This window comes from Callithrix jacchus, chromosome 5 (assembly GCF_049354715.1).
Source record: "Callithrix jacchus isolate 240 chromosome 5, calJac240_pri, whole genome shotgun sequence".
Taxonomy (NCBI): Eukaryota; Metazoa; Chordata; class Mammalia; order Primates; family Cebidae; genus Callithrix; species Callithrix jacchus.
Window position 1 is genome coordinate 126,183,708 of NC_133506.1, and position 27,660 is coordinate 126,211,367.

At 38.4% G+C, this 27,660-nt stretch overlaps 2 protein-coding genes across 2 annotated transcripts; one reads left to right on the forward strand and one right to left on the reverse strand.

Moving 5' to 3' along the window:
• Positions 1-2,291: 2,291 nt before the first annotated feature.
• Positions 2,292-14,176, reverse strand: LOC128932178 (uncharacterized). The gene is made up of 3 exons (XM_078375569.1): positions 12,321-14,176; positions 3,885-4,885; positions 2,292-3,202 (listed from the first exon to the last, which is right to left on the reverse strand). Exon 1 carries the CDS (start codon positions 14,169-14,171, stop codon positions 13,608-13,610), a length of 564 nt encoding a protein of 187 aa, XP_078231695.1. The 5' UTR covers positions 14,172-14,176; the 3' UTR covers positions 2,292-3,202; positions 3,885-4,885; positions 12,321-13,607.
• KCNJ2 (potassium inwardly rectifying channel subfamily J member 2) lies at positions 13,516-24,780 on the forward strand. Its single transcript, XM_002748668.6, has 2 exons — positions 13,516-13,618; positions 19,556-24,780. The coding sequence occupies exon 2, from the start codon at positions 19,771-19,773 to the stop codon at positions 21,052-21,054; it is 1,284 nt and encodes a 427-aa protein (XP_002748714.1). The 5' UTR covers positions 13,516-13,618; positions 19,556-19,770; the 3' UTR covers positions 21,055-24,780.
• Positions 24,781-27,660: the final 2,880 nt, after the last annotated feature.

The window sequence follows — 27,660 nt, forward strand, 5'->3', positions numbered from 1 at the left end:
ACAAATTGTAATCACATCAACTAGGTCACTTGTTAAATTATATATACACGTGCATGTGCCTGCGTGTGTGTGTGTGTGTGTGTGTGTAATATTGGAGCAAAGATATGGGAGCCTGACCTTTGCAAAACACCATGGGCTTCCCACCCAGACATGGAGTGCCCATCTCTAAATGATTTTACATGAGAGAAAAATGTCTATATTGATTAATACACTGTTATCTTGAATTTCTCTATGGTAGACAACTCCAACTAATCTATATACACACATATACACATGATCTATTTTTCTTATCATAAGTTATTTTGCATAATTTTTTATTTAAGAAGTAGTGCATTCTAGTATCATTTATTTTAATTACTGGAGGATTTTTTTTGGTGCCTCTTAAATTTTACACCTGAGGAGAGTAGTGCCTTACTTACCTCATTCTAATCCTGGCCTTGAAGTCAAACATAGCCAAAGATAAAAATATAGACAATGAATGTGAACCGTCAACTTCATGTTATGGAAAGCTTCTTTAAAGATGCTTTAATGTAAAGTATTAAGAAAATATGCAGATTTGCATGTCAGTTTATACTTCAGAAATCCATATATTTGTCATATTTATATTTTTAGAAACCTAATTGAACGACTAGATGGTATTTAAAATGAAGGCCTAAAAATATCTTTTACTTTTGTCCAAAAGTTTATCTGTTGGAAGCTGTCAGCCATTTCATAGAGAGTTTATAAGAAAATAATTTTAAATTGTATGCATTTTATATTGTTATGGTATCTGTGTACCATATTTCTACATATTATTATTAAACTAGTACTTCTTAAAACCAAAAAAAAAATATAGACAATGATATAAACAGATATAGGTTTTTAATCAAAGAACTAAAATCATACAATAGTACAATATACAATCAAAATTAAGTGAAGATCTTACACACTTTTCAGGATATATTTTTGGTTGCAGAATAATCTACTTTATTTAATTACTGTTTCTGATGTTGCTTTTTCATCACTAAGTACTCTTAAGTGCAATACATAATGGTTACTAGTGAGATCATATTCAAGGTGTTTTAGTTCTTAAATGCAGCTTTTAATGATCTCCAATAAGATCCTATATCCCTCTATGGAACAGCAGACTTACAACAGTCTAGTGTTAGATTTGCAAAAATTAAGAAAATATACAGTGTCAAAAAAATAGATCAAAAGTTTATCTTCATGGAATCATTCACATTCATTGATTTTATTGACTGATATTGATAATATCCCTAATTCTATTTTATGAATCCATTTGGAAGCCACTTAATATGTAAGGATATTTGATCAAAGCATGTCAACTACAGACAATAATATATATTAGGTTTTTGTTCTGTTTTTTCTTTTTTTTTTTTTATATGGAGTTTTGCTCTTGTTGCTCAGGCTGGAGTGCAGTGGCATGATCTCGTCTCACTGCAACCATTGCCTTCTGGGTTCTAATGATTCTCCTGCCTCAGCCTTCCGAGTAGTTGGGACTACAGGCATGTGCCACCACACCCAACTAATTTTTGTATTTTTAGTAGAGACAGGGTTTCACCATGTTGGCCAGGATAGTCTCAATCTCTTGACCTTACAATCTACCCACCTCGGACTCCCAAAGTGCTGGGATTACAGGCATGAGCCACTGCACCCGGACTTTGTTTTTGAGACAGGGTCTCACTGTCACCCTAGCTGGCAATGTAGTAGCATGATCACAGCTCACTGCTGGCTTGACCTTCTAGGCTCAAGTGATCCTCCTGCCTCAGCCTCTAGAGTAGCTTGGTCCACAGGTACACGCCACCAAACCTGGCCAATTTTTTTTATTTTTTGTAGAGAGGGGGTTGTTGCATGTTGCCCAGACTGGCCTCGAACTCATGGGCTCAAGTGATCCTTCTACCTCCGCCTCTCAAAGTGCTGAGATTACAGGCATGAGCCACTGCACCCAGACACATTTAATCTTTGTGTATATATTTACAATCATTATTTGGTTTATCCTAAAAAAAAAATCGGTCTGAATTTTATCTCTACTTAAATAAGGAAGCAACAACATTTAAATAGTCAAGTTTACTCAGCCTCCGGGAATCAGGATGACAGACAGTACTCACATCCTTTTTACTCAATTTAGCCTGATGATCCATAGCATTACTGTAGGCCAGCAATCAGCAAACTTTTTTTTAATAAAGAATCAGATAGTGGGTGTTTTAGATTGTTTGGGCCCACATACAGCCCCTGTGTCACCCACTCAACTCTGCTGTTGCAGCTGGGAAGCAATCAGAGACAATCTGTAACCGAATGAGCATAACTGTGTTCCAATAAAACTTTATTCATGAATACACATACTTCAATTTCATAAAATGTTTACATGTCACAAAATAGTATTCCTCTCTTGATTTTTTGCTACCTTAAAAATGTAAAAACACTGTTAGTTCACAAGGTACATATAGGTTGTAAGCTTGATTTGGCCTGTGGGCACAGTTTGCACACCCTTATTTTTCTTTCTAGAAGGGAACATGTGGCACGCTTACTTAAAAATATCAGAAAAGCCCAGGGTTTTCTTCTCTATAGGTCTAGTAATATAAGGATATTCTCTGAGAAAGCATAAGTCTTGGTTCTGGGTCATTTTCCTGGCCCAGATATGTTTCCGTCAATAATCATCTTCCCCGTATTGTTTTTCATGAATAAAAGAAGAGAGATATATTTCAAAGTAGCCGATATATAAGGGAAGACACTCCACACACAAAAAAAATTAGGTTGTTTTCTTTTAAGAATGGATTTTAAAAATAAAAATCTTCCAATTATGCTATCTCTAAATCTTTACTTCTTTCTGGATGTCTACCTTTTCCATTGAATTTAGTTCTTCAGCAGAACTTCTGATACAATCAATTGTATTCAGAAAGTTTCAAGATAGCTCTTCTAAGGTATCTGCTACTCCAGATATTTCAGTCCTATTATCAGGAAGCATTGCAGAGGTTTTCCTTGAAGAATCTGTGTGTAGACAGCAGGAAGGAAGAGGAGAGGGGAGAGAGAGAACAGAGTACCATTGATGGTCTATTGTCAGAGCAGCTGCTGTGTCAGTGACATCTGTGGGCTCTCCAGTCAAATACATGGCCACCCTGATGCATCCATGGCTAATAGCAAAAGAGCAACTTCTCCTCTTTGTGGCAGCAGATGCCCCTGTTCTTCAGCTGATGAAAAATTCCTAAAGAAGGAAGGGGAAAGACAAAGAGAAAAGGAGCTGGAATCATGCAGGTCTTGAGCCGCATGATTTTCAGAGATGAGCCCAGTCCTTAAGAGATATGAGTAGGAGGGAAAGGTTGCAATCCACCTCTCTATCCACTTTCTGCTGGCTCCAGAAAACCCTATACTGAGAGCTCAGTTTTTAACTAGCTTATACAGCTAGGGGCTCCTCTGTTGCAGAGCTAGGACATAGAGTACTGAGGCATTGGCTTCATTTACTCTTTGGTGCATTTGATCTCACCTATAAAAGGAAACAAATGCATGTCCCCTATTTGTCCCCAACTACTTTTCACTTGCTTTGCCAATCCTTTTCCTATATTTTGCAGAGAAAAGAGCAGAGCACTCTGCCTCATGGAAGGCAGTGGAATCAGGGCCAGCTTTTTTTTTTTTTTGGTAACTGAAGCCACTGCAGTAGCTTTTATCTGCCCACAGTTCTTACTGGAATCAAGGCCTCTGGCTATTCAAGCCATCTACCTTCTTAGCAAATTAAGATTGGGACAAAACGATTATAGTTCTAGAACTTGTCAGCCTGAATCGAACCGTCACAAACCAATCACACAAGGCTGCTCCCTTCAGTCCAATAGTTGAGATGATTTTCCCATGACGGGAATGGACTTGTTAGATCCTTTGGAAAGAAAACTCACCGGCAAGTACATCTCTCTGTCTATAGGTCTTTTCTATCCAGAAAGTTGTTGAGATCATCGGTAGTGGGTGAAAAATGTGTCCTTTCGGGAGAAGTTTTTTAGACCAGAAGCATTAGTTATGGAGTTTGTCATTGTTGTTGTTCCTTCCAAGGAAGAGAATAAAGTGTAATCACACTAAGTCATGTGTAAATTTATGCTGTTTTTACTGGCTCTTAACCCTTTTCCTTCCAGGAATTGTTAAGCTCCTTTGCAGTCATATATCAGCCCTTGGGTATGTTCTCACCAAGACTGACTGACGGTAAGGTCCCTCAGTAGACCAGTAGAATACAAGTCAGGTCATGCAACTGACTCCCTGGAAATTACGTAAGAGAAATAAATACCCAGGTTTTTGTACAGAGAGGAAATTATGAAATCGAGCATGAATCCATAGACTCTCTTAAATTCTCCTGTGAGAAAAATGTTGTTCTTGGTTCGAGGGGGTTTTCAGTGGAATTAGGGGTAAAACCTTTTGTGTGAAAGATCTCCAGTTCCTAAGTTGCTGGAAAGCCTGCAGGTCAGGCTGCCTTCTGATGGAGACTCAGAAGGGGTCAGGAGACAGGAGCAAGCACAGACCATCTGTCAATACTTAGAGTTCTTTCTTTTTTTCTTTGATTTTATGTCATGACCTGTAAGTCAACTCACAGAGAATTGCTTTCCATTATGGAGAAATATTTCCAACAATGATTTTTTTTTCCTGCTGACTAGATTGTCTCACCCTGTGGGGCTATGGCTTGGTTTTGTATTATCAAGCGTGCTTGGTGCTTTTTCTGCGTGTTGCTTTGATAGGCAATGCTTTTCAGTGGAGCCTGTGGAGCTGGAATCATGTAGGTCTTGAGCTGTATTTTCAGAGATGAACCCAATGCTAAATTGTGGTAGTAATATAATTCAGAGCCATCCACCTGGATCACCGGCTGTGTTTTGGTTCCAATCCCCTTTTTGTAGGACTTGAATTAATGTATGGACTATGGAGAGAAATAAAAGGAACAAAGTCAAGCAATGCTTAAGGAAAGAAGATAGAACACTGAGAGGAGTAAACTAATTTCTGTGTTTGATTCACTTAGAGAAGAGCACTGATTCATTTTGAACCCAGGATTAAAGAGACTTGTATAAACTTCCATTATACTGTCTGGATTTTGAAACTATGGATACGGCATTGGGGACTAAGCCTGTTGGGCTAAATGATACTTTGACCAGGTAGATGTTCAGATTACTTCTGAAAGAAAATTTAAATAATATGTGCATTGTCGTTTAGTCTAAAGGAACTGCTTAAATTATGTGTACTTAGCTCATGTTTTACTGACATGTTGAAGCTGTTTAACCTCAGAGCTTTACAGATTGTTCTACTTTTCAAAGATATGGAGAGTTGCCAGTATCTATTTTGAATTTTGCATATTTTAGTACATCATAAATATAAGTGTAGTGAGTGAACAGGTGACTTTTTAAATTGTAAAATGTAACTGGACTCTAAATACTGGACTCTAAATACCAACTGGACTCTAAAATCAAGATCGTTAAGGCAGGTTACGAGAAAGAGTCTTAGAACTGACCACAGCTCTTCTGTCAGAACTAAGCAACTGCAAATCAAATCTTAGCCCTCTTTATCTTTTTATGAGGCTTTTTGATGTGTCATCATTGGGTCAACAGAAATAATTGTGTACACGCATGTGTTTATATGTGTGTGCCTGCATGTTCATGTATTTTTTTAATTTGCTTTCTGCCAACTAAACTATTAAGTATATGCCTTCCTTAGCTTAATCTGTGCAAAGGAGGCACTATCTTTATTTTATATAAAAATAATATACAGTGAAAGCAATAGTTTTGGACTTTGATAGGTAGGACATATTATTTCAAGGATTTTTTTAAAAACATTCTTACATGTGCTAACACATAAAAGAGGTTTAGTCTTAGTAAATGGGAAAGCTGGCACTCCTAATTAATTTTTTCCCAAGTTGACTTAACAGGCAAAATGTAAGTATTCACATATTTCTGTTTACATGCAGGGAAATGGCAATCAGATTACAAAAAAAAAAAAAAAGCATTATTTATACTATTAGTTCCTGCCTTGCTAAAACTTGGTGACTCAGTTATGCAAACCATACAAAAGAATAGACTTTTGTATTATTACAACTTTTGAAATGAGATTTTTGCAGATAAAAAGATCAGAAGCTGAAACACTGGTGATAGAACTTAAGTCTATTATATAAATTCAGAGTTGTTCTATCGCTAATCCTAGAAACAATTTCTAAAAACATTTGCTTAAAATAATTCATTTAAATTTCTTTAACACTTAAAATGAATTGTATGTGGCTCAAATCCAAATGAAGCAGAAGAAATGTCTAGATTTGAGCCTAAAAAGTAAATTAAAAGTCTAAGCACCCGTATTTTTTTTAACCCTATAATTTCTGCTTTAATGACAATCGTTTAAAAAATGCACAGTTCCACTTATTCATACCATTCCTCTATAAAAGCCAGATTTCAAGTAAGCTTCTAAATGGATGTATAATGTAGAAACTAATATTTTCTGGCAGTCCTTGGTTCCTGAAAGTTGAACTTCATCGTATGTGTTTTAAACTTTTGTCAAAATAGTCATGAAAGATATGTTACTTTTGCGTTAGGAGGTAATATATTAGGGGCGGGCACTCATAAGACAGTATAAATCCGCTCGTCTAAACTTACATGAGGCTGTGTGCATTGTAAAATGTCACAGGGAGTTTTGGGTTGGTGACTATTTTGCTGAAGGAACAGCACTTATTTTTAACTGAGCACTTTTCTGTAATAAATAGCAAAGTAGGTTTTTGTAGCTGCAAACTGTGTACACAGATAACCAGAGCATAGTCTGCCATGGAGCTAAAAGTTTCACCTGAAAACTTGCATTTTCTTTTAATAGTCATATAATGCTGTGAATATTATCATGCTATGATAAATCACTAATATTATTGGTAGTCATTGGGTACAGCATTTTATTTTTGTATAGTTGCAATATAAGTTTTATTTATTTGTAACTTATACACTAGGGCTTTGAATATTAAAACATAAGTTTATTGGAAGAATGGAATTAAATCTCAATTCAGGATGAATGCCTACAGAATGGAAGCTGGTCAATGATGAAGGAAACATTCAATTAAACCCATAGATACTGATAAAATTTATTTTTAAAAGGGAAGAAATTCTTGCACAGGGAAGCATGAAAACTGAGCCAAGCATTTGGAATTGAGTCCTGCATAAGGAGCAAAAATTCAAATTCCATATATTTTAGAGTTAGGAGAGAAATAATGTGGGGGATATGTGGGGGAGAATTAGAAAGTGGCTTTGAAAAATAGAGGTCTTATTTTAGGTTTCTAGATTTGTCTGAGCAGAGATGCTAGCAAAAGTTACACTCTGCAGAAAGTAGAGGAATATGCATTGAAGTTGGCATCAGCAGGCTAGAATCCACATGCATAGTCCCATTCACATGAGGAGATGCAATACAATTTCTATATCTCTATTTTCTTTTAACTAAAAATTGGAATGTGGAAATCATATTAAAAAAACAAAAATGGAAGTGAAGGTAACATGGTAGGACTGCAGCCAGAAGCAATGGAAGAAGAAATGACTGTCTGTTTAATGTTCCAACAGCCCTACTTACACATCGTATCCTTCTGCTCAGTCATCTGTAGATCTCTCCCTGTGTCAAGAATCAAGTGTCAACTCAACATCTTTGCCTTAAAAGACTAAAATCTGGTTCAAGTTTAATGTTCGATCTTAATATTTCTTTAAACACATTTATGAATTTGTTCAAATTCTGATCAATTATGAAATCCCTTTTACTTTTTTCTGTTTCACGCCAACCTGTAACTATCAAATATAGAACTAATGTGTTGCTAAGTTCCTCAGATGCTTACCTCTTCATTTATGACTTTTGCACTTAATTAAGCACTACATAAAGTTGTTATTTATTTACAGACTTTAGTATGCATGCGTTATTATCCTAGCTAACATGTTTGATTTATTCGCTTTATCATTTTCATCATCATTAGTGGCAGTAGCAATAGTGATAGAATAAATAGATATCTTTGATTAGGTGATCACAAAGTGGTAGACATTTTACATATATTATTTCTCATTCTTATAACAATCTTTCACAACTAGTAAGTGGGAGGTTGCAAACACATGTCAAGTTGACCAAAAGCTCAACCTCTCCCTACTGGACAATACTGCCACTATCATCAAAGTTACATAATTTAGAACATCCTTGAGATTCAATGCATTGGAATTTCATTAGAAAGGACTGCATTAAAAAAAAAAAAAAGCTTTAAGAGCTCATAAGCTTTGACCTAGTAATTGCACATCTAGAAATCGATAAGAAAAGAGAAAGATATGAAGATGAAAAATCTCCGAGTACAGACAATTCATGCTTATAAGGGTTAAAAAAAACTGAATATAAAGGTATAAGGATAGGTGACAATTATAGTTCATAAAATATGTGTGATCATTAAAATATATACTTTCAAATGATTTTTAATTGCATGACAGATGTTTAGATAATATAAAAAGTGTGATGCTCATGTATTAAAAATATGACACAATTGATCTTAAAATTAGAGAGACTAAATGCAGTGGCTCATGCCTATAATCCCAGCACTTTGGGAGACTGAGGTTGGAAGACTGCCTGAAGCAAGAAATTTGAGACCAGCTTGGTCAACGTAGTGAGACCCCATCTTTAAAAAAAAAAAAAACAACAGTATGCTACTTTTTAAAAATTATAAAACATAGACTTAAAAATAGAAATAGAGGAAAAGGAGAAAGATATATCAAAATGTTTATTTATAATGGTTATCTTCCAGTGGTGGAAATATTAATTTATATTATTTTGCACATTTACCAACATTCTTCTACATTTTAAAATGCTTATCTTTTATATTTTCCAAAATAGACATGCATCATTTTAGCAATAATTTTTTAAAATACCAAAAATACCCTTTTAAAAAACCTGCAAGCTCTTAAAGCCCACATCTCAAAATCTAGACATTCAAGTATGTACATTTTCTTTCAAGAGTATCATTACAGTGTTGTTGACATTACTCAAAATATGTTTTGCATTTTCTTCATAGCTTTTGGCATATTCCATAAATATCTATAATAGTGACTAGCTTTGGCTGTCTGAAGTTTGTGTTTGTTTAATTTTTTGTTTTGCTTTTGTAAGTTCTGGAAAAAGCCAAGTTGGATGACTCTTAATGATCTTCCAAAGATGAATTGTTAAGCAAAGAGACATTCTAACAGGTGTTTTAAACATTGGATTCAGTTTGCTAATTGTGGCATCTCTCACTGGAAAGCATTTCTTACTGTGCTTAGAGGGGGACTATGAATGCTGGTGGCAGTCTCACTTTCCCTGGTGGCTACTGATGGGTTTGTGTCTCCTTTAGAACCAATAGTTTCTAGTGAATATTTTCTTGTCTCCTCTACTTCCTCCTTCCTTCCTATCCTCCCTGTTTTCATTATTTTCCCATACAAATGTACGTGCAATATACGACATCAGGATAGCACATCCTGTAAAGCACAAAAGCAGTGTTTGTTTTCTGGGAAACCCTCCATATATGCTAGCTTATTATTAGTCTTCTTATTATTGCTTAATTACTATGATTAAATAGTGGTACTACACCCTTCCAGTTATACGGCTTGCTTTTCCCCAGTGGTAATGATGAGTCTATGCATAGTGATTGATATTTTCTCAGCTAGCACCTCTTCTAACCAATGACCTGCACTTATGGTAGGGCTACCTGATCTAAGGAACTGCTATTTGTGGTTATAAAGGGTAAACTGAGGCTGTAAGATCATTACCTTTGGGAGACTAATGCATACCAGAAAAAACAGATGAAATAATCATTGTAATCACTGAATCAAGAAACATAGTATTGGAGGGTCTGGCCCTAAAATGAATATGGTATTTTCAGAGGGTAATTGTCTCACTCACGTGAAATAAATGAAGTCTTCCAGAGCATGACAGAAGAAGTAATTTACTAAATAATAACATGGATGTTTTGGAAGTGTGAGCTTCTTAAAGCCCCACTTACTGTTTTTGGTTTTAACATGTTTGATGGAAAATAAAGGTCATAATAATACAAGGATAAAGTAAGCACTCAACTCTTTTCTCAATAAATGAGTGTATGATTTTGTTTTACGTATACATACAAACATATCAATAGTTGCAAACACAAGGGTATCTCACTTACTCAGAAGTTTTTCTCAGCTATTCATAACAGCAAATACAAAGACTAAGCCATTTAAATGCTCTGAGAAGCAAAATAGATTCCATAAATCCAAATCCTGAAGCTTTATTACCCAAAATAGAGGTTGACCAAGTGAAGGTAACTCCAAATTCAGCATCTGTTCATATGACTTCAAAATGCATCTTTAGATATGTTAAATCATATTTGCTTTTACATTACTGCAGCAACCTTGGTTACATAATTTCTCAGCCCAGTGCAGATTAGAATCAACAAATTAGGCAGAGCATGGTGACAGCCTGACAGATTAAAGGTTCATTATCAAAAGCAAAAATGAGAACTGAAGGCTCACATTGATGGAAAGAAAAAACAAGCAGAAAGTCTTAAATAAGCTTAGTCTAGGGTCATTTAATGCAGAAGAAAATGCTCTACTGTACCTTGATAGGCCTACGGTCTTGCAGGCAAAAAATGAAATAGCTTATGTTTATTATAATCACACTAATTATCAAAAGTTATACTAACACATACTGTTCTTTTCATTTCATCATGTAACTGACATTTATTCTCAGAAATGATTTATAATTCATACACTTGATTACCTGTACATAGAAAGGTCTGGGAGCATAGTGGGCATTTGTGAAATTAATTGAATGAGGAGATACTCCTGTCTTCTGATGTGTTTCCAGCATCCTTAAGATCACTATATAGTAATATGTCATATTTATTAAATCTTCCGTTACAAAGACTTCCCAATAAATTCTGCTTCATTCCATTCTTCAAATATCTCTAAAATTATTGTTTTAATTGTTGCCTGATCCATGTTAGTGCTTAATCATAAACTGCTTTATATTGTCATTTGATCATTTAAATGTTTCCTTCTGCCTTGTCTGTCTCCTCAATTGGACATCTGAACTCCTAAGGACAGGAATTTCTCCTCCTAGGACCCTTTCGTCTTTCACCTCACTTAGCACATAGCCAAAGTACCAAGTAGTTATTTCAAAAAATACTGTCATTGAATTTAATATGAAGATTAAATATTACCAATGTGGTAAGTGAAACTTAAGGCCAAAACTGTTTTCCAATAAGTAAGCTTGCATACCATGCCTTAAAATACCACAGTAAGTGGCTTGTTCTCATAGCAGCAGATTGCAAACTCATCCTGTCTACATTTCAGGGCAATCTGACAATGATTTATTCATTATCTACTGCTACTGATTATCACTTTTTTAAGATTAGAAGGTGGTTAATATCCATTGGATACAAATGCCAGGAGCTTTTTACCTACCATTTATGTGAAACTGAACTCTCTCTCTCTCTCTATATATATATGGTTAATGGAAGTCTGAAAATATGTCTAATTGTTGGGCATCTTTATATAAATGCAAAAGAAAGATCTGTGCTTCTAGTGAAACAATCACCTTCTGCGTCACACAGCTATTTACAATCTGACTGCAGATCCAGATTGTGACTAATATTTGGCTCTAATGTTATAGGTGGTTACCGTGGAGAGAATCAGTAAGAGCATAATTGTCATTTCCTTGGAAAAATTTAATCCACAGATGGATCCCAACACCCGATTGCATTCATATCCAAGACTAATGGGGATTTTTGCTAAATAAGGCCTGACTTGGCCGAAAAAGATAGACTCTGAATAGAGAAATCTGTATCACACATCACTTCAAAAGATATATTAATTCAAGCACTGAAAGCATTGGCACACAGGAATTTTCCTAATAGGGACATGATGAAAAGTCATTTATTAATTAAAATGCATTTATATTTCCTTTTAAAAAAACAAAGCAATAGAGTTATTCAATGCTACCATGCATTTAGAAAATTTCACTTGCAAAATTTAATCCTTCATACTTCCTTATTTAGCTAAGTAATTAAGATAATGATTCTACTAAGATTGGAAAGTTGGAATTCAAATCATCAATTTTTCCCGAAACTTCTCCTTCAAGAAATAAGCCTTGCTGCACAACCTTTAGTCCCCTGGGAGGAGAGAAGTTGGGGATGTGATGTTGATAATTGATGACAGAGGCCAAGATTTTTCTATCATATGAAACTATCTTGGCCTGTGGTGTATTCATTCTATTTAGAATAGAAGACTAAAGCAAAATCATTTCAATCCAAGCTGCATAAAAATGGCATCCTTTTCCGAGTGAGTGACTGGTTTTCAAAGAGAGCTCATTACCTGGAACAACAAGAGCAAAGAAAGTGTTGCCTCTCTGAATTCATACGGTTTGGAAAATTCTTAGCCATCTGCAGATGCACCAACTGAATCATAATAAAGAAGAAAAAAATCTGTAAGTGATTAATTTTCTTTTTCCATTTGGGCTTAACGTGTTTTAAGGTATAATTAAACTTTTGGTCTGTTTCTTAGAAGTCCAGGAGGAAGCATATGTCAGAAGAAGCTTATTGAACTGAGCTGTTAACTCGTCCATTATCCTTCGGTTAATCTAGAGTTAACTTGTCAATCCTCAGGTTCTTTTAGCTTTAGGGTACAGTCTAGGTTCTTAACATCCATCTACTTTACAGTGTTAATTCAAGCTGTTTATAAATAACACATAACTAAATAAACGTTAAATTAGACCTCCCTTAGGGCAGGCATTATTCCCAAATGCAACAGAGTTGGTACCAGGGCTTGGTGAACAGCATAATCTCAATAAATTAACAGGAACCACATCGCCATTTGGCTTTCAGAGCAGCCACACTGAGTGCTTCGTCTATTTCACACCCTTTTAATTTAAGTACCTTGCTCAGTGCTAAGAGGCACACTCCATAAGGCAGGATTAAGTGCGTATCTGCAAAACCTAAGCAACCATATTTCACCAGCACCTCCTAGGGGCCACGTGTGGATATGAGGCTGGGAGGTGGGGACGCGCGCAGAACCTTTTCTTGAATTGTCAGTTCACCTCTCCTACACACGGAAATCCACCCCGACTGCGCCGTCCACGATACCAGCTAGTCTGCCGAATTAGTTTAGCGACTCAATGAGGCCTGTAGAGGTTTAAATAAACTGCACAAACGATACATTTGATCGCTCGAGGAAATAAACATTTTTAAAAACTTAGTGGAAGGAAAGGCTCCTACATATATCCTGTTCTTTAGGAGCAAAGCTTAGTTAGGACACCGAAGTACTCAGAAATAATATGCACTTACTCTTCGATTTACACACACACACACACACACACACACAAAAACCACACGGATTAGTTTATAAAGTTCCAGGATCCAGACCCGGTTAACACTCAAGTTGCTTTTTAGGGGTCTGCGCACTCTTGCCTGGCTCCGCTGGAAATGAGAGCTGGGAGGCGCTGAGGCGAGGGCAGATCTAAGTGTCTGTAGGAGTAGCTATTCCAGAAAAATCATTACTCTCTAATTGTTCTGATTTTAGATCAGCAAAGCGTGCCGGGCGGTGGTGGAGAGATTGAGGGCGGACAGGGCGAGAGGGAACGAGCCGTCTCCCCTTCAGAGAAGCCTAGGCTCCTTGTAAGTACTTCGCGAACAGTCCGGAGAAGAAACAGCCGAGCGGCGCTGTAGGGGCCACACTTGCGCGCGTCTCAGTCCCTGGGGCTCTGCGCGCCCGTCCCAGCCACTCGCCCCATTGACTTAGCGGCCTCTCCGGGCGCAGCAGCCTCGGCTGGGGGCTTCCAAGGGCCGCCGTGGGGGCTCCGGCAGAGAGGCAGGGGAGAGGGAGACGCGCCGGGGCCGACGAGCAGTCCTGCCACGGCGGCAAACGTCTCTCCCCGGCGCTGGCACCTCGCAGGCCCCCTCGAGGAGCACGCAGGGCACAGCGCTCCCGCGAGGAGGGGAACCGGGAAGTGCGTGGGGCTCGAGACGGGGTAGGAAGCTTTGCCCAAGGCCAGGCTGCAATCAGGCAGCCGCAACGGCCGGGCGCGGAGCGTCCCACCTGCTGCTGTCCCAGCTGGGCCACAACTTCCTCCTCCCAGGCCGGAGCCCGACTCCCCGGCCGGCGGGGCTCCGAGGGTGGAGGGGGAGGAGGCGGCGGCAGGTTCCCTCCGCTGGCAACGCCTCGAAGCATCCTCCCCTCCCCGCCGCGGTTCCCGGGGCCGGCCGCGCGGCCAGGAGCGCTGCGATTGGCCGGCAGCGGCCGGGGGCGGGGCCAGGAGAGCCGGTGTCGCACGGACCGCCTCAAAAGAGCCCAGGATATTGCAGAGCGCACTGGAGCCCTGGCCAGCGCGCAGCCTTCCCGGCGCCGGCAGGCTGGGTCTTGGGAATTCTGGTTAGCTTTGGCTCACTCGCTCTTTACAAACTACTGGATCTTACATGCCTCTGTACCCCCCACTTCCACTCCATGTCCCCATGCTCCTGCGCCAGCAACAGGTAAGGGCTGCTGTGTTTTCTTCCTTTTCGCTCGTTGCCTGTGTGTCCTGGGGAATGGACTCTGGCCGCCGTCCCCTACCCTACCCTGCCCCGCTGCTCCAGAGGTGCCCAGCTGTCACACTGCTGTAGCGCTCACCCACGCTCCGGAGTCCCAGATCATGCCTATATAGTTTGTGTGCGCACCAGAACATCCCCAGAGCTAAAAATACTGAGACATGCTTGGAACAGTTGAGCAATAGAAACAGATTTCTCTGCAGCATCTGTTTGTGCTCATAACTTCCAATGCACCAGCTGTAGCGAGATACTGGGTTTGGAGGCAAGGGCGAGAGTCTGTGTTCGGTTCTCACTCTAAGAAAAAAAAAGGTGGGAGGGAATTTGGTTTGGGGGTACGTCTCGAGCTTTGGTCTTAAAGCTTGGCAAACCTTGGGACTCAGCACTATTTTTGATCCTTGGCTTTTTTTTTTTTTTTTTCTTTTTCCGTCATTGCTTCAAGTATAGCTGTGAGTTTCAAACAGAGTAAGTGTCTCAAAGTTGCCTTCCTGGAAGAAGAGCGGGAGCTTGAGTTGGGTTTGAGCCTGAGGATCGCAAAACTTTCACATTATATATCACTCTCCCCTAACCAATTTGTTGTGTTTAGTAATAATGGCATTAATACCTAGCTTGAAGACAGTGTGGTTTTAGGGACGCAAAGTAGTCAAAACGACTTGATTCTGCAAAAAGATTGCATCATAGCATGGATTCATTATGACAATTGGAAAAAAAATTAAGGATATGAAATGGGCAGTTTAATGTCTGTGTTTGGGTAAGGATATCAGCAGGATGATCACTAGGATCAGGCTGTGAATTCTGGGGATTTTCTTAAATTCAGAGTTTACCTGTTAGGAAATAAGGTGTTATTTGAAAACCTGTTTTGGATATGCAAAGAATCCACATTGCGTTTTACCATTTGTTTTCTTTTCACATTAATAATCAATGGACTGCCAGATTTCCTCTTGCCAACCACTGTTGTGTGTCTGCTGTACATTATCTGTACACTTGTTAGCGTTTTCCTGCTCACTTCCAAATGTTTTATTTGTATTTGCCATTATCTGGAAAAATCCTGGTGCTCTGAAGGGGTAAGAGAGGTTAATTGAAGCATGGTGGAAAGGGTGAGAATAAGGTCAAGGTCATTTTACTTAGCTTTCTTCCCTCCTCTCTCATATTTTGATGACATTTTATTTTTTAATGTTCTTGGTCTCCATAAGAAATATTTTATCTAAACTCTCATGAATTTGGCGTAGAAAAATAAAAGAACACAGTCTTTCTACATCCTTCGGACTCTTCAGTTACAGAATCGCTAGTTAGCTGTAGTGTCCTTATGTGACTTTTGCATAACCTGAAAGATTGACAACAACTACCTGCACAGATTGATTTTTAACCATATATTTTTGTTTACCAGACATGTCTATTTTTCAGCATATGCAAATACTGAGCCATGCTACAAGCCAAGCGTGGTTGAGTATAAATGTCGGACATGGGACTCAGGTAGATAGATAGGTATCCCCCCTCCCCTCCCAACTTTCCCCTCCTCCTCCCTTATGTTTATTGAGCTTCTAAGAGGTTGCTTTCCTAGCAGTTGTGCTCACATAGCAACATGTGCCCACAGCACACTCAGGCTGGTCTATATGGCGTCAGCTGGGGAATAGCTGTTCTAAACAGTCATTAGGAGACCTCTCAGCCCAGTACATTTTCTTTTGCTATCTTTATTTCCTATCCTTAGAAACTTTCTTATTCATTACACACCATGACCACATTACAGGACACATTTATTCTTATTTGATTTTTTTAAGTTATTTATAAGCCTATTGGAAGCATTACCTATATAGTCAAAACAATTTAGATCCCCCATTTGTACCACGCGATCTCCTTGACCTTATATTTATCCATAGCTCTTTCTCCTTTAACATCTACCTAAGTTTGAAGCGCTGAACTATTTTTTCCATTGCTTATGCTTAATTTTGGCTCAGCCTATAAATAGTCTTAACATGAACAGCACCACATGTATCCTCTCAATTTCCCAAAAATACTTTCTACATCATGGGTTATGGCCTGGATAAAAATGATTATTTGTGTCCATGAAATTTACATCTAGGCCCTTACATATTTTGACTGAAAGGGGAATTTACACATTGTTCATCAAATTAAAATTTCAGTTCTCTGGATTTATATCACTTAGTGTTCTCATCTATTTCTAATTGATTGCATCTCAAAACATTATTTTGAATATAGACTTGAAATAAAGTTGCATGAAAGCCCTATTTTTTAATGATAGCTTTTCCCAGCTGCTCATGAATTGGTAATTGCTAGTGAGAGCGAGCGGGCAAGGAAGTTTTCTGCTTGCTTAAAGTCACTCAGGCTTGTGGGCAGGTTAACAGTAAAAGCAATTTTTACCATGAAACATTAGGACTCTTACCCCATCAAACCCTGACAGGTTCTAGACTTTTGCTATGTAATCAGCTCCACAGAAAGTCCGAATACATATGTGTATGCACATGTGTACACACATAAATCTGTTTTAGGGCATATCTATTTGAAGTGGCAAAAGTTTTCGTTTAGCCAAAAAAGTCTTCTTTTTCTCTTTCCAGGAAGAAATGGTAAAATTTCTAAATGATGCTCCACATGTGGAACAAATTCTGTTATTAGCAATGGAAATAAGACAATAATAGTCTCTCAATACAGGCTACTTCTGAGATTCTAAATGCAGAAAGCTATTCATAGGAAGCTGGTATTGTGTGATTTGTGGAATTCAAACAAATGTCCTGGGGTCAAGACTTTTGGAAAGTCACAATTCAGTCTTTAGATTTCATATGGTTGCTATGTTTTAATCTGGAAGGAGTACAGAAAGAAGTCAGAAGAAATTTGAGACTGTCTACTCATGGCCCCTAATGGTAACTCACATGGAAGGATTGTTTTGAATCATGAAAAGGGAATTTCTTGGTGTCAGCTTATAATGTAAAGTTCTGAAGTCAATCAGAACTCAGGAATACAAAGCATTCATTAAATGAAGCTCTTCTACCCTTTTTTGAAACCTACACCTGCATTTGGTGTTGTTGCTATCTCTGTCTGTTTAGAAATGATTGTCAATTTCATGTGAGACAACTAAGATGAAGTAATTGCTTAAAAATGCTTTCCATGTACAGGATCTAGAACCTTGAGGGGTAGGATTCTTGTTTCCTTGGTCCAAGTGCAAACTTCACAGGGAAGCAGACAAAACATTGAAGCAGGTGGAAGGTTAAGAAAGCACAGCAACTTCTTTTTATAAAGTAATTCAAAGGCACTTTCAAATTGAGCATCATTTAGGTGTCAAAAGCTGCCAAAATGTAACACACATTGCAATTTTCATAGATGACTAATCTCAGGAAAAATGTGTTGGGGCACATTCTTGCATAATAACTTGGATAAAGAAGAAGTCAAAAGACAGTAACAAGACATTTTCAAAGGCAATGCACCTTGCCTCTTTTTAAGGGATTGCACAAAAACAACATGAATGGTTTGCTTTATTTGTTTGCAGCTGGCTTGGCTGAAATCGGTTCTGTTAACTGTTTAATCTTAGTGAATTTAGAGGAGAAGAAAAAAGTAGAGTCTTCATTATCAGGCATCAACAAATCCCTGACTCTTCTCGTGAGTTATTCGTTGCCCCCTTTAATATAGGAGAAGGATTTGGTTGTATGGAAAGCTAAGGGTGGCCTTTATTTTTCAGTTCTAACCTATATTAGTTTTGTTATTACACATTTGGCAAAGAAAACATCTTAGACTTTTAGGTTTTTGTTAGTTAGTCAAGGAAAATAATTTCTTAGGAGTGAAGATGGAAAGTTAAAGTAAATAGATAGTTCTTACCTAGGGAAGAATTGGGCAATAGGAGAAAACTAACTACTATTTGCACATATTAAGTAAAGGTGAGTGCCTTCTCCATAGGAACCGATAGCAAACAACAGTGCTGGAAGTGAAAGTAAGCAGATGGGCATTTATAATCTGTCCTTACAGTTGTCTCTGTCTGAGAGAACACAGCATTGGACTTACATGAAATGAGTTCCTGCCTTATCTCAATCTGCTAAAGACCTGGTTCTATGGCACAATGGTGCTTACTTCCTAGCCTGTCATTACACATGACAGCCGCATCTCAGGAGAATTTCAGGACTCTTATTGCTAGGCAACAGAATTGCTTTCTATCCCCCAGAGCAAGACTTCGTCTTCAAAGTCTTCAAGCCAGAATTACCTGCACTAATAGAGATGTTAGCAGGTATTTCTGCATAGTGGTTGCTTAAAGTGTGAGAAGTGATGAAGCAAGCCTAAACAGTATCCAGAAAGTGGGATCCATTTCAGATGATTATTAGCAATAGGGTCAGTATTATCATAGGAGGTTTTGTCCACTAGTTCCCTCTATTTTCAGGATATACACTCAGTCAAGCCTATGCCAGAATCCACTTCACTATTATATTTGTAGGTGTGAATCTAAATTTCTTCCTCCAGCATTTCCTCTGCCTATCCAGTCTTCTCAGTTATATCATTTAAACAAAATAATCAATGTCTTCCCATTTCAAAGTTATCAAGGGTTCTAATATTCTCTCGTAATGCACCTGCAACTCAGTGAATACCGATGCTGCATTCACGTGAAAAGTTCTCTAAACATGTCCTGCTTCCAAAAATTTTGTGACAAATCTTGGAATCAGAAAGTTTTTCATCTGCTTAACAGGGATCCTAGCAAGTGGGGCAGGCAAAAGAAGAGAATAAGAGAATGGAGGGGTAGACTTGAATAACAGAATAGTCTAGATCACTGGTCAAAAATAAGGGAAAGGGAACCTGACTTGACATTTTGGTTGAACAACTGTCACAGACAACTCTTCCGTTGAATGACTTTATACTTTTAAATAAAAGTTTTACAAAGCATGCTTAGGATATGAAGAAATTTAAAACCTTATAATTAAATGTAAAGTATACTTATCTTGACCTAATTCTGTGTTTTTGTTAGGATATATTGCCTTAGACAGTAGAATTCTTTATGAGTGGCTTATTTTGTAATGCACAATCTCTCTTTTCTTGCAGGGCATTTCTCTGGATGTCAGCTGAGTTATTAAAGTGACTCTGTATGTCAGTAGACAAACCTTGGTAGAACCCCAAGGCTCCCAGAGACACCCATCTCTCCTCATTTTTTTTGTGTGTGTGTCTTCACCGAACATTCAAAACTGTTTCTCCAAAGCGTTTTGCAAAAACTCAGACTGTTTTCCAAAGCAGAAGCACTGGAGTCCCCAGCAGAAGCGATGGGCAGTGTGCGAACCAACCGCTACAGCATCGTCTCTTCAGAAGAAGACGGCATGAAGCTGGCCACTATGGCAGTTGCAAATGGCTTTGGGAACGGGAAGAGTAAAGTCCACACCCGACAGCAGTGCAGGAGCCGCTTTGTGAAGAAAGACGGCCACTGTAACGTTCAGTTCATCAACGTGGGCGAAAAGGGGCAACGGTACCTCGCAGACATCTTTACCACCTGTGTGGACATTCGCTGGCGGTGGATGCTGGTTATCTTCTGCCTGGCTTTTGTTCTGTCATGGCTGTTTTTCGGCTGTGTGTTTTGGTTGATAGCTCTGCTCCATGGGGATCTGGATGCATCCAAAGTGGGCAAAGCTTGTGTGTCCGAGGTCAACAGCTTCACGGCTGCTTTCCTCTTCTCCATTGAGACCCAGACAACCATAGGCTATGGCTTCAGGTGTGTCACGGATGAATGCCCAATTGCTGTTTTCATGGTGGTGTTTCAGTCCATTGTGGGCTGTATCATTGATGCTTTCATCATTGGCGCAGTCATGGCGAAGATGGCAAAGCCAAAGAAGAGAAACGAGACTCTTGTCTTCAGTCACAATGCCGTGATTGCCATGAGAGACGGCAAGCTGTGCTTGATGTGGCGAGTGGGTAATCTTCGGAAAAGCCACTTGGTGGAAGCTCACGTTCGAGCACAGCTCCTCAAATCCAGAATCACTTCTGAAGGGGAGTATATCCCTCTGGATCAAATAGACATCAATGTTGGGTTTGACAGTGGAATCGATCGTATATTTCTGGTGTCCCCAATCACTATAGTCCACGAAATAGACGAAGACAGTCCCTTATACGATTTGAGTAAACAGGACATTGACAACGCAGACTTTGAAATTGTGGTCATACTGGAAGGCATGGTGGAAGCCACTGCCATGACAACTCAGTGCCGTAGCTCTTATCTAGCAAATGAAATCCTGTGGGGCCACCGCTATGAGCCTGTGCTCTTTGAAGAGAAACACTACTACAAAGTGGACTATTCGAGGTTCCACAAAACATACGAAGTCCCCAACACTCCCCTTTGTAGTGCCAGAGACTTAGCAGAAAAGAAATACATCCTCTCAAATGCGAATTCATTTTGCTATGAAAATGAAGTTGCCCTCACAAGCAAAGAGGAAGATGACAGCGAAAATGGAGTTCCAGAGAGCACTAGTACGGACACGCCCCCTGACATAGACCTTCACAACCAGGCAAGTGTACCTCTAGAGCCCAGGCCCTTACGGCGAGAGTCGGAGATATGACTGACTGATTCCTTCTCTGGAATAGTTACTTCACAACGTGGTCTGTTGGTCAGAGGCCCAAAACAGTTATACAGATGACGGTACTGGTCAAGATGGGTCAAGCAAGCGGCCACAAGGGACTGAGGCAAGCACAATGGTTTCAAAGGAAGACTGTAAGCTCCATGATTAGCATAAAGCACTAACTATGCCTCTGTGTGACCTGATGGCACATAGATGTTGTAGAATAAGTTATGGGTTTTTATGTTTTGTTTTGTGTTTTTTCCAAAACTTGAACTTGCAGGCAAGCCTTGGTTGGGTATTTGATTTATCCAGAATGCTTCTCTTTAGGGAACAAGGATGTTTTTAATGGCATAACAAAGGCAAGACTCTGCCTTAATTTTTGAAAAGCTGCTAACTACATGAACACAAATTTGTATTTTTGTTGCAGTGTAGTTTTTCTTTTGTGTAATTTTAAAGTCAGTGTTGAACTTTATTGAAAGCTCATGATGCGCTTCAAAGTGGCAAGTATTTGGCTATTAACTGCCAAAACAAGAGCCTGATTTTTTGAGGCCAGTAATTTGTTTGCTAGAATTGATTTTTTTTTCTCTCTTGCTCTTTGTTACATAAGGGCATTATGTAACACTAGCCAAATGGTAGCCTCCGGGTGATGGTTGTTTTTTTCCTCCATGATGTTAATGGGTTATCTCAAATTTTAAGTTAGACTACCTAAAATAAATACCAAAGATAATGCATATTTTTGCACAGTGGAGCTTACACTAAAAAGAAAACAAAGCCCCATGGGCTGCCTTGAAATCAAAAGACAATGACTTTGAACCTCAGCAAGACCTTGAACCACCGGTTCATTTTGCACCTTATTCAGAAAATAGAGCATCATACTCTCTATGAGTATGACAGAGTCTAGTCAGTGTAGTGCTTTTAAAAATTTTGTCCTTTCATGTAACTTTTTTATTTCAAGAGGCAGAAGAAGAAAGGGGCAGTAAAATTCACACACACGCAATATCAACATCCATTCTTTCCTGCCAGACAGTGCTGGCCAGGCTCATGTAAAGTGCGAGATGGTGATGTGCTCTTATATTTTTCTGGGTTTTCCCTTTTGCACATTCCAAAATTTATTTCATAAGATAAGATCTTCATAGGACCTCCTTCGCATCCTGGCATTCTCAAAACTGAGCCATCCAGCATGAAAGAGAAATGGGTTTAAACCCTTGCTGCTGAATTTATTGCCTCGACTGTCAGAATATTTCCAGCCCACCTTCACCTTAGAAAAGATGCCACACATGGCCTCCAGCCTTGTTCTTCTGATCCGTCTGTCTGGATTGAGTCCTACAGTGCCAGATAGGGCAGTGAATGCTAAAGTGGGGTAACAGGGAGGTATGGACAAGCCAGTTTGATGCAGCACTTCAGATGAAGTATTTAGGAGGGAGAGGAAACTTGCCTTTTTTAATAGAGAAGGTAGGAATGAAAAGATCTCAGTATTTTAGGGTCAAAGAGACACATGAAAATAACATAATCACAAGTAAAGGAGATAATGGTCTAAAACGGTTATTTCCCTTTTCTGTGTGCATACTTATGATTGAATATGAGCTAAGCATTGTCTCCTGTGGAGCCCCAGAGCAGGTTACTAAGGAAGGACATGTTGTTTTCCAGAAGCCTCCCCTACCTGGCTGACTGCCTTGCTAGAAACATTATTTTTTTTTTCCCAATCTGGCTCAATAATGGAACTCTCTTTTTGATTTAAAGTTCTCTATTTGTGAATTCTGGGGTTACTGACTTTTCTTTCTAATTGGAGTCTCAAAATCAACTCTCTTATGGTATTATATCCCTGTATGCCATTAAAAAACAACTTGTTCTAGAATCATGTATTTTGTAAATTGTTGTTTGTGATGGTCTCTGGTTCTCGAACAGCCATATCTGAATGCTGTGCCTGCAAAACTATGACAATTTCTGCTGATTTCAGCCTTCAGATTTGATGGCTTTGAAAACCGAGGTGTTATTTTCAATGAAAGCGAGAAAGAGATGTTAAGCAAATGGTTGTTTTAAAGCCAAATGTAAAGGCAGGTTTGGGAAGGTGTATAAAGAGTTGGAGGAATTGGGGATTGAGTGGACAAGAAAACTTACAGAAGAGGCACCAATTTGGTTCTTGATGGTGAGAGGATATTGAGGGCTTCAGCTGCTGCTATTATGACGTTTTGCAAAGGAAAATAATCAAACCAAAGAGTATTCAGTGATATGTAAATTAAATGAAGTTATAGTGGAGAATGGGGGTGACCACAAAAGGGACTCCCCCTAAACACACAGTGCTGCCACTTAAAAAGACTTGAGAAATTTGAAAGGGGGTGGGTATGGGGGGTGGGCAGGAAAGAGGGAGGGAAATCTTTCAACTTATTTCTGAAAATGAAAAAAATATAAAATTTCTGGTGCACAGGTTTGTTTTTTTTCAAGAAAATTTTGCAGAAGCTATGTTTTTAAAGTGTACATTTTATAAAGTTTATCAGATATTTTCATATTTAAAGCCAAATGTAAATAGAGGTCTGTAAAGAAAAATAATTGCCATAGAAAGTATAATTTCAGTGCAGCAATTTCTGAGAGCTAGTACCTATATGCTACCGGTTAGCATGGTTTTAGCAAATATACACCAGCCTTATAAGGTTCGTGTTGCTATGTTCTTCTGTTATTTATTTCAGCATGGGCTGTTCATTTGAAACCTTTTTCTAGTTATTAGCATTTTAACAGTTACAAGCTTTAAATGGCATTTCTTTCTTTCTTTCTTTCTTTTTGTCAAGAGCCAAGACATAGGTAATGCACGACATCAATTGCTGCATTTTACCTTCAAAATATTTGTCCTTATTGACTGGGTCTCCTTAATTAGTATACACATGTCATTAGAAGGCAGGCGGAGGGGACTCACCATGAATATCTGGGGTCGATTCCCAGATGTGTGTTGCTTCTCTATTGCAAGCAGATTCCCTGTTGAATTTACTTAGGCTTTATTCCCTTTTGAAGAAAGTTTTGCCCATATCTGGAAGGGCACTATATTTTTGGAGGGAGCCATAGTTTCCTGATTATCCTATTTTTAAATAAAATGTAGACAAAGTGAATTCTATTTTGCTTATTGAGAAAGGAGTAGTTTTCTATCCCTCTAAGAGTATACTTGAATCAGACATTTTAAGGATGTCACTATAGCACTGTTGTCATTTCCAAATTCCTAGAAAAGTTTGTTTTATTTCGTTTTTATTCTGTTAATGCATTATTTCTTCTCTTTACTTCCTGTCTTCTCAGTACACTCCTATCCCAACTCTCGGTGTTTATTTGATGAGCTCTGTGCCCTAAGTCATAATTCCCTTGCAGTTACTAAATGTCACTTCATATTTTATAATAAAACACTCAGTAAAAGCAAAAGCTTGTCCTGAGAAGTACAGTGAGTTCTTTTTCACTCTGTGTCTAATAATGTCAAGGTGAAAAAAGTGTGGCGTAGTTACCTGTCCATCCCCAACCCTCAGCAAAGTAGAATCTCTTTTCTAGTAATTTTGGGTTTTAGCTCTGGGCTCTGGCAAGTTGAACAATCCTAGCCATTGACAATTGTGATAGTTATTATTTTTCCCATTGCTGTCTTTTTGTATCTAAAGTCTTCCTGTTGTACTGCACAAACCATGGATTGTACATATTTTTATATATTATGTCTTATTTTATTATTTCTAAATAAAAAAATTAAAAATTGGCAACAAATTTGTGCAAGAATCTTTGGGCTTCCTATATGATTACCATAGAAACATGTAAAGCAAATGTTCCCAAACCCCTGATAGGTTAGATGAATAGAACCATAGAAATTGTCTCAACAGACAGGTGCAGTGGGGTGGCAGATTAGTTTAATTCAAGTTAGAGGAAGTCAAGCTCATATTTTGCTTTTGGACAGATGGCCAAGGTAGAAAGAGAATAGAAAAGACCAATAAACAAGCAAAAAAAAAAAAAACTTACAAAAATATTATCGAGTTTAGATTTTGATTCTCTGTTTAATGAGTGTTAATATGTAGTTATTCTTTATCAAGCCTCAGCTATGTGTGGAGTTCTTGCATTACATATTATTTTATCTCATTCTCACAGAAACCAAATCAGGATATTATTATTTTGTATTATAGATTAAGACTTGGCAAATAAGTCTGTAAAGGGCCAGGCAGTAAGTATTTTTTGGCTTTATGAACCAAAGGGTCTTTGTGTCAACTATGCAAATTCACCCTTGTAATGTGAAAGCAGTTAGCAACAGTACAAAAGCAAATGACATGGCTGTGTTTCAACAGAATGTTACTAACATCCACAGCCAGTGGGCTAGATTTGGCTTATTGCCAGTAGTGTGTTGACCTCTGTTTTAGGTGAAGAAACAGTCTGAATTTTAAGGCTAATGAATCAGTAAGGTAATATTTGGATTCTGATTTTACCTGCATCTAAACGTAGTTTTATCCACTAAACCATATATTGTTTCAGGTCACAAAGCTACCAAGAATATGTAGCCCCAGAGGAAATGCTACTCTCTCTGGCAAACTTGAAATAAATAAATGTTTTCCAATTTGGAAATACGGAGAAAATTTGCATTCTCAAATATGGGTTGTGCCTTACTAATTTTTTCTTTAATATGGCAATTATTATTTATGTTTCCAATATGACCCTAAATTCTTTCTAAGTACTCAATAATTTAGTCTTAACAGCAACTCTATGGAATAGGCTCTATTATTATCCTCACTTAAGAAATAAAGAAACTAAGGCTCAGAGAGGTTAAGTACCTTATCCAAGTACATACAGGAATTACTAGTGCTGAGAATTAAACTGAGGCCATTCAATACTTGGCTGTGCTTTTTATGACCACCCTATGCACTTTCCTTTTGTGTGAGTTCTTAGTAAAAGCCTCACCATTTAATCTAAGACCTTTCTGCTTTTCAGTGTTTATCCTTTTCAGTAAAGAAAATATTTCCTTTTTGTCTGCACAGCACACATTAGCGCAGAATTCTTGCCTCGTTCATAAACCTGTTCTTAAATTCCTCGTTTAATGTTTGGTGAGAGAGAACAACTTACAAGGGGTAGAATAATTACAAACACTGGTTGTGGGATTTGGGTAAATTTCAAACTTAAGATTAATTTCAATTAATGAGGAATTGTTTAGGTCTGTCTCCAGGCAAAACCACAAAGTTCTGTTACTAACCAAGCTGTAGGCACCCGACCACATCCACACTGTTGCTTTGGGCCCATGGTAGGCAGCCAAAGGTGTAACACAATCCTCTGGGCAATTGAGACAATTAAGCAAGACCAGTTATGGTAACACCAGGCAGCGAGTTGCATGTTATACAGGCCTCCTCTCTATTTTTTTATTTCATTAAATACGTATACAAAAAGAAAAGGCAGCGGTGGAATTTCAGAGTCCTTTTGCTTGAACTGTCTTTTGAGTGACAAGCAAAGCAAGATCTCCAAGCTCTAGCCTTCAGAAGCAGCAGCTTCCCAGGTCATACCTGCAAAGAAAAAACAAACTTCCCTCTAGAAATGTCCATTTTCAAGCTAGCAAAACGGATTAAATGAATCATATTTGTTCACCCAAATTTGAGTGAGTAAGTAAATGAATAAACACGTAAATAAATAAAGGATGGCTAGCTCTGTGCACTTTAAATCAAGTAAAGAACCAAGTCCATGATCAGCTTATTTGAGAACTGGAGTGTTTCTTCAGAATATTTCAGACCATGGAGTTGAGTGACCCAGTGATTAGAATCACTATCTGAGGGTTGTTGTAATGACTTTATAAAAGAGAAATATCTAATTACCAAGTCGTACCTACCAAGCACGAGTAGACTAGGACTATCAGAGTGCCTGGCTTAGGAATTGCGTGTCCAGAGGTCCTGATTTGCCTGGGACTCAGGGATTTTCCAGCATGCAAGACTTTCAGTGCTGAAACTAGAAAAGTTCTCGACAAACCAGGGGAGTCAGTCATCCTGCTTTGGAAAGCAGAAAAGTAGAATGGCTGGGGGAAAGGGGAAGACCCAACAGTTAAGAATGCAGAAGGGAGGAATTGAAGCAAGGTGAACCAGAGGCGGCACGTGAGTGTCACCACACAGAATAATAATGGTGAATAATTACTTAGGAATTGGCTGTCTCCAATTAACTGAAATCTATCACCTGAAAGGCATTTCTTTTGTTTTGGAAAAATTGTTTTCTGAAATATTATACAATTCTCTGCCTTATTCAAAAGATGATATATATTGTTTAACATTTCCTTGTATGACTCAGACTAACATGTGCTCCTCTTTCTGATGGGATATGCTTTTTAATCTTGTTTGTCATGAAACCAGCAGCTAATATTTTGTCCACTGCTAAAAGTCCCCTAATACTAGTTCATTTTCTGCTTCTTGTCGCTGCTTCAAATAAATCAGATCAATCCAGTATGATATAGATTACTGTATCACATGTGATATCATAGCATATATGATAAGTTTATCATATATTATAATACAATATCATGTATAACATAGATTATCAGAGAGAATATCACATAATCCTCTATGACTAGTATCATAGGTAACAGCAGGGAGGTTCAGAAGGCCCAGAGGAGACACAAATGACCTGGCTTCG

Excerpts from the sequence above, each read along its gene's own strand:
- LOC128932178 (XM_078375569.1), bottom strand. The coding sequence starts at position 14,171 with ATGCTTCGAGGCGTTGCCAGCGGAGGGAACCTGCCGCCGCCTCCTCCC.
- KCNJ2 (XM_002748668.6), top strand. The coding sequence starts at position 19,771 with ATGGGCAGTGTGCGAACCAACCGCTACAGCATCGTCTCTTCAGAAGAA.